Source organism: Mercurialis annua, linkage group LG1-X (genome assembly GCF_937616625.2).
Source record: "Mercurialis annua linkage group LG1-X, ddMerAnnu1.2, whole genome shotgun sequence".
NCBI lineage: Eukaryota > Viridiplantae > Streptophyta > Magnoliopsida > Malpighiales > Euphorbiaceae > Mercurialis > Mercurialis annua.
In genome coordinates, this window is record NC_065570.1 from 12,311,056 (window position 1) to 12,319,972 (window position 8,917).

The following is an 8,917-nucleotide window of genomic DNA, read 5'->3' on the forward strand; positions in this document are numbered from 1 at the left end:
TTTATGAGACAATCTAATACTTAATTTAAAACTTTTCTATTAACAAACTTTATTTTCATATGTCAAATTATTTTAAATAAAAAAAAAGCCAATTTTAATAAAAGAGAGTTGCAGACTATAGTGCATAGGTACTAGGGTATTTTGACATAAAGTGAAGTACACTGTTCTCGGGAAAAACAAATACACAATGAATCATGTCCTCTTTTGAATACAAAACAAATTCAAAAACCGGAGTCATCGGATTTTGATAACAAATCCGATTTTTTCGGTTTGATCCGATTTCCACTCGCTTTTTTTAGATGTTGAATTTTTATGCTGACCGGACCGGACAGATGACTGGTTCCCGGTTAACCCATCCGACCGGTCAATCTAGTCCGGTTTTAACAACATTGGTATTTACAAAAAGCCTTAAGCTACTGCAATATCGTTCGATCAATAAAAGTTATCAGTTCAATTCTCTTAAATGGATAGTAGCTAAGGATAGAAAACTGAAGAGAAAACTTTAGCTAGTAATTCTATTTTAAAAACGAAACCCATTCGTTTGAACTATTATTCATGAATGAAAAATAATTAGTCTCAAGAAATGTGATATAAATTAAATGGACAAATAATCAAAAAACACAATACGTTTCATGAAAGTTTCATAAAAGTACAAACGTTTCAATTTTATCAAATTTATTATGAAACAAATAGTTTCGTTTCAATAATATCAAACTATGTAATTTACTCATATGACATCTACGTGGCGCTGATGTGGCATATGCCACACATCAGCGCCATATAAGCGAAAATGTGCAATTGGACATAATTGAAGCAAACTCATGCGTTTAAGGACAAATTGGATAAAATTGAAAAGTTTGGACTTTTGTAAAACTTTTATGAAAGGTTTGATTTTTTTTTGTCATTTGGCCCAAATTAAATTAAGGCTAAACCTATCTAGAGGCCCTTGTACTATATTATTTTTGTTCAAAAAGCCCCTGTACTATTTTTTTGTTCTTCAAGTCCCTCTACTTACATAATTTTTGATTTTCAGATCCTTTTTTAGTTTTTTCCAGTCCCTCTACTTACAATTTTTTTGTTCCTCGAGTCCTTTAAAAGGACCTGAAAATCGAAATTTTGTCAAGTACAGGGACCTGAAGAATAAAAGAATAGTACAAGGGCTTTTTGAACAAAAATGATATAGTACAAGGGCCTCTACATGGGTTTAGCCTTAAATTAAATAATATAACTTAACTCCTACTAGAACGTTGCTTCACTACTATAGGACTCCTTACATTATGCTTGCCATCTGACCAAACCAGCCCACCAAACTCATAAAAGCCACTTCTAATTTCTTTTGCTTTAAGTGTCACATTAAAACTTTTCTCTTCCTTCACGTTATCAAACTTCAAACTCACCGGTTCAACCTCGACCGATATTCCATTCGGGGCATCGATTCGGACAGTGTATACGCCCGGAGTTCCTACATTCTTTAGGGTTCGGGTCAATGTGACAGTACCGGACAGATTCGGAACGGTTATTGATGGATAGTTGAAGTTCAATAAACTAGTGTTGGCTGATGGGCAGTTGAATGACTTGTCAACAAATGCAGAGATTTGAGTTTTGTTATAGCCAATGGAGCATAGAAAATTCAAGTAATCTTTGTAGTTTAAATCATAAACCAAACCGGGATCCATTGCTCGGCTTGGCCAGATATGTCCTGAACCATAGTTTAAGGGGCTTGCCATCTCAAATGAATCAGTGTACATTGGTTGTCTGATATTACTTCTTGTTTTTGCTGTAGAATCGTAAAGATGTCATGTAAGAATTGTAAAAAAAAAACTATAAAAACAACTCGATAAAAAGGTAAAAATAAAAATATTAAAATATCTAAATCTTTTTGAGGTGCAAATCTAACCAAATTTTTTAATTTCAGCCATTTTAACTGTCTAGTCCGTCAATTTTGTTAGTCCATATAATTATATCAAAACATCAAATTACAAAAATGAACAATCTAACCGATAAAAAACATCAAATGACAAAAATGAAGAATCTAACCGATAAAAAACATCAGATGATAAAAATGAAGAATCTAACCGATAAAATTAATACATAATTTAGTTCTTAAACTTATTTTTCTGATATATTAGCCCACAAATAAAGAAAATTCATAGAATTTTAATTTAAGTAATAATCAATGTAATTTTATGAAATTTATGTGTTCTCCAAAGAGTTTAATAAATTACCTGTGGTCATGATGGCAGATCTAATAGCAGCAGGACTCCAATCAGGATGCAGAGTCTTGAGAAGACCCGCAACTCCAGAAACATGGGGACATGACATTGAAGTTCCTGAAATAATATTGAACTCAACTTTTCTTTTGTCTATGGGTTGAGAAGACGGTCCTAAAGCTCCGGTCCAAGCAGCCAAAATGTCGACTCCAGGTGCGGTTATATCCGGCTAAAATTATAATATTAGAGATTTTTTGTTCACCATTTATTTTTAAGAACAGAGCTTTAGTAAAAGTATGCACCTTGAGAATCTCTGGTGTGATGGCATTTGGCCCCGGAGATGAAAATGAAGCCATGAGAGGTGCAGCCACTTCTCCAACTTCTGTGCCACCACTTATATAAGCTATTGCTGACCTGAAAATAAATCAAAATTCGGAATTCAATAATAGGCTTAATTATTGAAAAATGCTATTTTTTGACTTTTTTTATTTATGGTAAAAACTTTCAAAATCTTTAATATTAGCAAATTTTTCATTTTCAGTTTTAATTGTAATCATTTTTTAAATTGGAGTGAAAAATATTCAAACTTGCTTTTATGGAATTCTTTATAGTAAAAGACAAATTAGAACACTATGAAGGGCGTATTTGAGCTTTTTAGACTCTAATATGAACAAATGGCTACAATCGAAACAACAAATTCAAAAATGAACTAAATTGACGGTTTTGCAAATCTTCACTATAAACAAAAAAAGTTTAAAAGTTAAAACATTTTTGAATGGTTAAGTCAAATTTGTAATGTAAAGTAGAGTAATTATTGATTGAACGTCCGGAGTAAAGAACTTACTTTGTGTTATAGAGATAAGCTAAAATGGAAAAACCATCATTTGCAGAGACTACTGAAGTGGGAAGAAAGTGTGGATCAGGAATGATTGTCTCAGAAGAGAACTGATTGGCTAGGATCATCGCGGCGCCACCAGCATTCGCTACCTCCAAGCTTTTCTCAACACTAGGGACTAGACCTTCTTCACAGTACACAATTTTTCCTTTTACCTTGGTTGGTTCAAGTGATCCAGAGATACAGTATCGTCTGCAAAAATTTACAATCTTGATAAGAATTTTTCCTAATTTATACGGAACATACATTGCACGTTGAATTGCTATGTTTCTGTCACTTCTAAAAGTCTGAAATTTTATATTTATAACCTATTCTTTTAAACAATATTTTCCATTTCCGTGCAATATATCTTTGAGATTTGTAGAAAAAATTCCTATACGAGTAAGGATTGGTATTCTTACGCACGGCTTGCAGAGACGTTGACGGCCTTAGCATCCGCAGAGTAAACCAAGGGATAAAATTTCTTAGCAGGCAAGCTATTGGTATTGAAACTGAAACCCTGAAAGAATGAGAAAGCGTGTCAACCTAGTTGAAATGCTTGGGTGCAATTCCTGATTTCTCGACTCCAAATTTTTACGAAAAAAAAAACTCTGAATGCTTATTCTGATAAGCTAAAATATGAATTAAGTAGCTATATATAGAACTGAAACGCAAACCTTAAATGTTTTATTGTTTCCAAGAGTGACATCCGAAGGAAAAGCACGATCAATTGTACTAGCCGCAACAGTAAGAATCCAAGGTGCTACATTTGAAGCAGTAATAAAAGGGCCAGAGTTTCCAGCAGAGCAAACAACAAGAATCCCATTTTTAACAGCATGAAATGATCCAACCGAAATGCCATGATTGAAATAATCTCGAGGACGACTTCCAAGTGAAATCGACAAAATATCAACACCGTCATGAATAGCAGCATCAAAAGCAGCCAAGATATCAGCATCATAGCAACCTGGCCAGCAGACTTTATATGAGGCAACGCGAGCATGAGGTGAACCTCCTTTTGCAGTTCCGTTGGCTGAGCCGAATAGGTTTGCACCCGACACAAAGCCTCCCCCGGCTGTTGCTAGGGTGTGAGTGCCGTGACCATCTATGTCCCGAGCTGTGTTGAAGGTTGAATTAAGGCGAATGCCTGTACCAGCTTCAAAGCCCTTGTTGAAGTACCTTGCACCAATCAATTTTCTGTTGCATTTAACTCCATCATTTGTATCACACCCTCCTTTCCACTTCGATGGGATCGGCCCCATGCCTTCGTCATTGAAGCTTTCGGACTCCGGCCACACTCCTAATACATGTGGTACTTTATTTGAGTTTGCTCGAGTCATGAAATAATTCATCATAAAAATAAGTTAAGAGACAATAATATATTTTATTTTTATCGATTAAACGATTTATATCTTTGGTATTTTCCGCTTATGATTGGTATATTATAATATGTGTATTAATGTAGATTACCGGTGTCGAGATTTGCAATAATGACATCTTCACCGAATCTGGCCTTATGCCATGGAGATTCAGGTGGGATTTGGCTGTTTCTTTCTAGTCCAAGAAACTCCCATGACCTTGTAGTATGCAGCTCATTAACTTCATTAGGAAATACTGATACAACTTCTGGGCGCTCTGAATTTACAACATAAAGTGTTAATAATTTGTATAGATTTAGAGTCTGTTTGGATGAATTCTAGTTTAGAATTCGTTCCATTTTATTTCTAAATGAAATTTATTTGAAAATCATATAAAAATGAAATTTTTTGTTTGGTTTTCCGAATTTTAAATATAAATTTAATTTTAAATGAAATAAAATAAAATAAATTGAAAACTATATTTCAAATGTAAATACAAATTTAAATTGTGAAAATTTGTTTGAACCAAACATATATTTTGTAGAAATTCAATTAAATATTATAAAAATTGTGAAATTTATTTGAAACAAACAGATTTTTATAGATAATCCATAGATGAGTATAAGCAAAAAGTTCGTACTTGAGATTTCATCAACTTCGTCATCTTCTAGTGTTGCAGCAAAGCCATTGATATAATTTGTGTAAGAATAGAATATTGCTTCCTTTGCCTTCTCCTTGCTTCATGTTTTGATAGAGTAATACAATATCAACATATACCCAGAGATTGACCGATCGATAATTTATTATGCGAGTTACTAAACTTTGAATTATTTCGTTTTGATCATTAAATTTTAATTAGTTGATTTTAATAAATTAACTTTAATTGCATTTCAACTGGAAGATTTTTTTAATTCATTCAAAATTATGCTTATGTGGCATTGAGTATTTGATTATTTTTGTCAAATTATACCTTATTATTATATCGACAAAATGAATTAATCTAGCCTTACTATAGCTCGTTTGTAAAATATACCACGATTTTTAAATTTTACCATTTTGATTCATTATTTTTTCGCCCATTATCATTTAGAGATGACGTGGTAAAATGTTATACGTTTATGCATATAAAATTTACTGTACATGATTTATTTACATTGAACTACATCATTTCCAAACTAGGCTAAGAAATATTTGAAAATAAAAATGCTCGATAAGGCTAATAGAGTTTAAAAATTATGGTATTTATGAAAATATGTTATAATTTCGGGTCTTGTTCAAAAACCCGCCTCCACCTTTGAACTTTTTTTAATTGCACCATGACGTAGAAAAATCTCCAATTTTACCTTGATTGTATGTTTGTGTTTTAATTGTACACCAAAAGATTAAATTGACCTCTTTCACTTAGATTTTTTTAAAATAATTCTTCATTTTTAACCTATATTCTAATTAGACATTAGTATTATTAATAGTAACAAAAGCCTTCTTCCTCATATAATTCAACAAATAATAATAATTTTTTATTTAACTTATATTAATTATTAATAACTTTTTAAAATTAAAAACCGTTAATATGAAAAAAAACAAAATTTTTATTAATACAACTTCTATTTTTTTTTTAAAAAAAAACACTTCAAATTTTCAAAACCGCTGCGGCCAACTGGAAAAGGAGTTGTTTTTGAGTCTCCGATGGAGCAGCTCCTTCTCTGGTGAAGGAGCTCCTTCTTCTATGAAGAAAATGCTGCTCAAGGAGAAGCTCCTTATACGAACAGCTCATTCTCCGAAAGAAGGAGCTGCCCGCTCCTTCTCCGAGCAGCCCGCTCCTTCTCCGAGCAGCTCCTTCTCTAGGAGAAGGATCTACTCACTCTTTTTCCAGATTGCTTCCTTCTCAAATCTGCAGAAGGAGTCGCTCGCTCTTTTTCCAGACCGGGAAAGGAGAGCAGCTCCTTTAATTTCCATATCAGAGAAGGAGCTGCAGTGGGCTGCGGTAGATTCGTGAATCAGAATGTGGTGCCAGTGGTGGGGTCGGAAGCGGTTTTTATAAAATTTTGGATTTTAATTTATTTATTTTTTCAATAAAATTTAAAAAATTAATTAATTATATCAATTTAATTTTTCATTTAATTAAGACTTATTTGAATGTTTTTAAAAATAAAGTATTTTTTTTGTATTTTTAAAATTGAAAAAATATGAAATTACCTTTTTATTGAATTGTTTTGAATATTCTCATCCTTAAAATAATAAAATCATATGAAATTTCAATTTGAGGTACAATTAAAACACAAATATAATTAGGATAAAATTGGAGATTTTATGGTGTAATTAAAAAAGAGTTTAAATATGGGGAGGTTTTTAGTAGTTAAACCTAGTACCTGATAGATTAATTTATATTTCCTCTTACATTTACACACATAAGGAACAAAAGATAAACTCAATATGTGTGTCGTAGGAGAAATATTTGTATGAATCTAATTCGCCACGTAGGATTATGAACCATCCATTTATTGTGTGACACGTGGCCATAATAAATATGCTAACCAATTACTAATAAATATCACATTAATTAATTGAAATTAAAGTTTAATTTTAAATTCAAAGCTCCATGAACAAAGTAAAATGATCCGAAAATTTTGTGGTTCCCAATCACTTACCCAAGAGTGAAACAGCCGCATTAAAAAAATGAAATATAATTTAAAACAGAGTTAATTTAATATTAAATAATCATCTTTACACTATTTTTTTTCTCACTACCTTTAAAAATTATTATATAAAATCATCATTTTTTCATTTTTTTAATTTATCACCGTTTTAAAATTCGGCGAATTTTCGCTGATTAAGCTATCGAAAAATAACTTGGCAAAAAATTGTTGGAAGAGTTAACTACATATAAAATCACTACTTTTACATATTTCTTTTTATATGTGATAAAAAGAATAAATCTATTAATTTTCATATGACATTCGCCAGATATAAACTTGGGATAGATTTAAATTCCTTTTAGAAGATAATGGTTTTATATAACAATTTTGAAGGTCGTGATAAAAATGAAAAATATGACAAATATGGCGATTTAATATAAAATTAATCCTTTAAAATATAAGTTGTTAATAATTAAAATAACAAAATAAGACATATTTTAGGATCTAAATAGTAACTCGAATGATAATGGATATAATAAATAAATAATGAATCGAAAACAAATAAGCAGAATGCTATAAATTAATGAGATGCAACTTAAACAGCAAGAAAAGTAACCAAAAAGTTGGGTTTTGTTCGATTTGATATATTATGCACCATATAACTCCAACTCATTCAAAAGTTATGACTTGTCAAAGATTACTACCACTCCACATCAAAGATGCTTATAGGCAGATCTCAAAGCAAGAAATAAGAATATTAGACTTGAAAGAGCACTAAACTACATAATAGACATTAAATATTTTTTTAGAACAAAATGGATACTAAAATTAACAAAACATTATAAAATTAGAACTCCCAGCCATTTTTCGTCCAATCAGTGAAAACACGTGGCTGAAAGTATACACTATTTGAATGTTTCCGCTAACTTTAATACTCAATTTATAACAAAACAATAGTTCAATACCCATTTTGCAGTTTTCAAATAGTTCAATACCCTTTCAAGTGTAATACCGCAAGAAATAATTTTTCCATATGGAACACTTCATAATAAGAGTCAGGAGGTCATAATAAGAGATTAAGCAAGAAAATGTAATCACCTTTTCATGCAAGAGCCCAACAATTCATAATAAGAGTGAGGAGTTCCATTTTTATCCAATGTCGAAGAAAGTTCCGATACACGATCCGAACTCCGCCCCAAGTAGACAACATAAGACTGTACAAAAATAAATAACACATAATAATCAGTAAAAAGATAACAGAAAGAATAGACAAGTTCCAATTATTTTCTTGAAATTATACATATGGACCATTTCACACATATTTATTTGCATATATAAAAGGAATTAAAGACAAGTTATAGTATTTTCTTGCCTTTTTGGCAGCATGAATTGGACTCTGCAAAGAAGAAAGAACAGAGAACAGAAATAACAGAGAACAGAAAGAATTAAAGATCTTCATAGTTTTTATTTTCCGCAGCTAGAGAAACTCAATGAAGTATAGATATTTGGTATGATAATTATATATATTTATGTCCAGACAGTTTACACATGTTCTCTTTATGAACAAGTCAATGCTATGAACAGATCTAGAGGCAAATTTAAAAAATTATACAATAAGTCAGCATTTGATAGCTCTATCTAAACTTCTAAAACGAATTTAATTTGAACAATAGATACTCTCACTCTCGATATGATATCAAAGTTATTACGTCTTCTAAAATTTAAAAATACCCTTGTTGAAAGATTATTTTTTTGGGTCAAAGTGTATGAGGTATAGAGGACGAATTTCAACTATGAGACAACGTGTCTAGTTCTTTTACATCCAAACTAATTCTCAGT

At 31.2% G+C, this 8,917-nt stretch overlaps 1 protein-coding gene across 1 annotated transcript; it reads right to left on the reverse strand.

The window, feature by feature from the left end:
• Positions 1-576: 576 nt before the first annotated feature.
• Positions 577-8,564, reverse strand: LOC126677928 (subtilisin-like protease SBT5.3). Its single transcript, XM_050372746.1, has 10 exons — positions 8,451-8,564; positions 8,177-8,292; positions 5,083-5,180; positions 4,555-4,719; positions 3,762-4,384; positions 3,507-3,604; positions 3,055-3,297; positions 2,513-2,624; positions 2,226-2,439; positions 577-1,777 (listed from the first exon to the last, which is right to left on the reverse strand). The coding sequence occupies exons 1-10, from the start codon at positions 8,535-8,537 to the stop codon at positions 1,230-1,232; spliced, it is 2,304 nt and encodes a 767-aa protein (XP_050228703.1). The 5' UTR covers positions 8,538-8,564; the 3' UTR covers positions 577-1,229.
• Between the last annotated feature and the right edge of the window lie 353 nt (positions 8,565-8,917).

Excerpts from the sequence above, each read along its gene's own strand:
- LOC126677928 (XM_050372746.1), bottom strand. The coding sequence starts at position 8,537 with ATGAAGATCTTTAATTCTTTCTGTTCTCTGTTATTTCTGTTCTCTGTT. Across the intron at positions 8,293-8,450 it reads CAATTCATGCTGCCAAAAAG|TCTTATGTTGTCTACTTGGG; the intron begins GCAAGAAAATAC and ends ATTTTTGTACAG. Across the intron at positions 1,778-2,225 it reads ATCTGCCATCATGACCACAG|CAAAAACAAGAAGTAATATC; the intron begins GTAATTTATTAA and ends ACGATTCTACAG.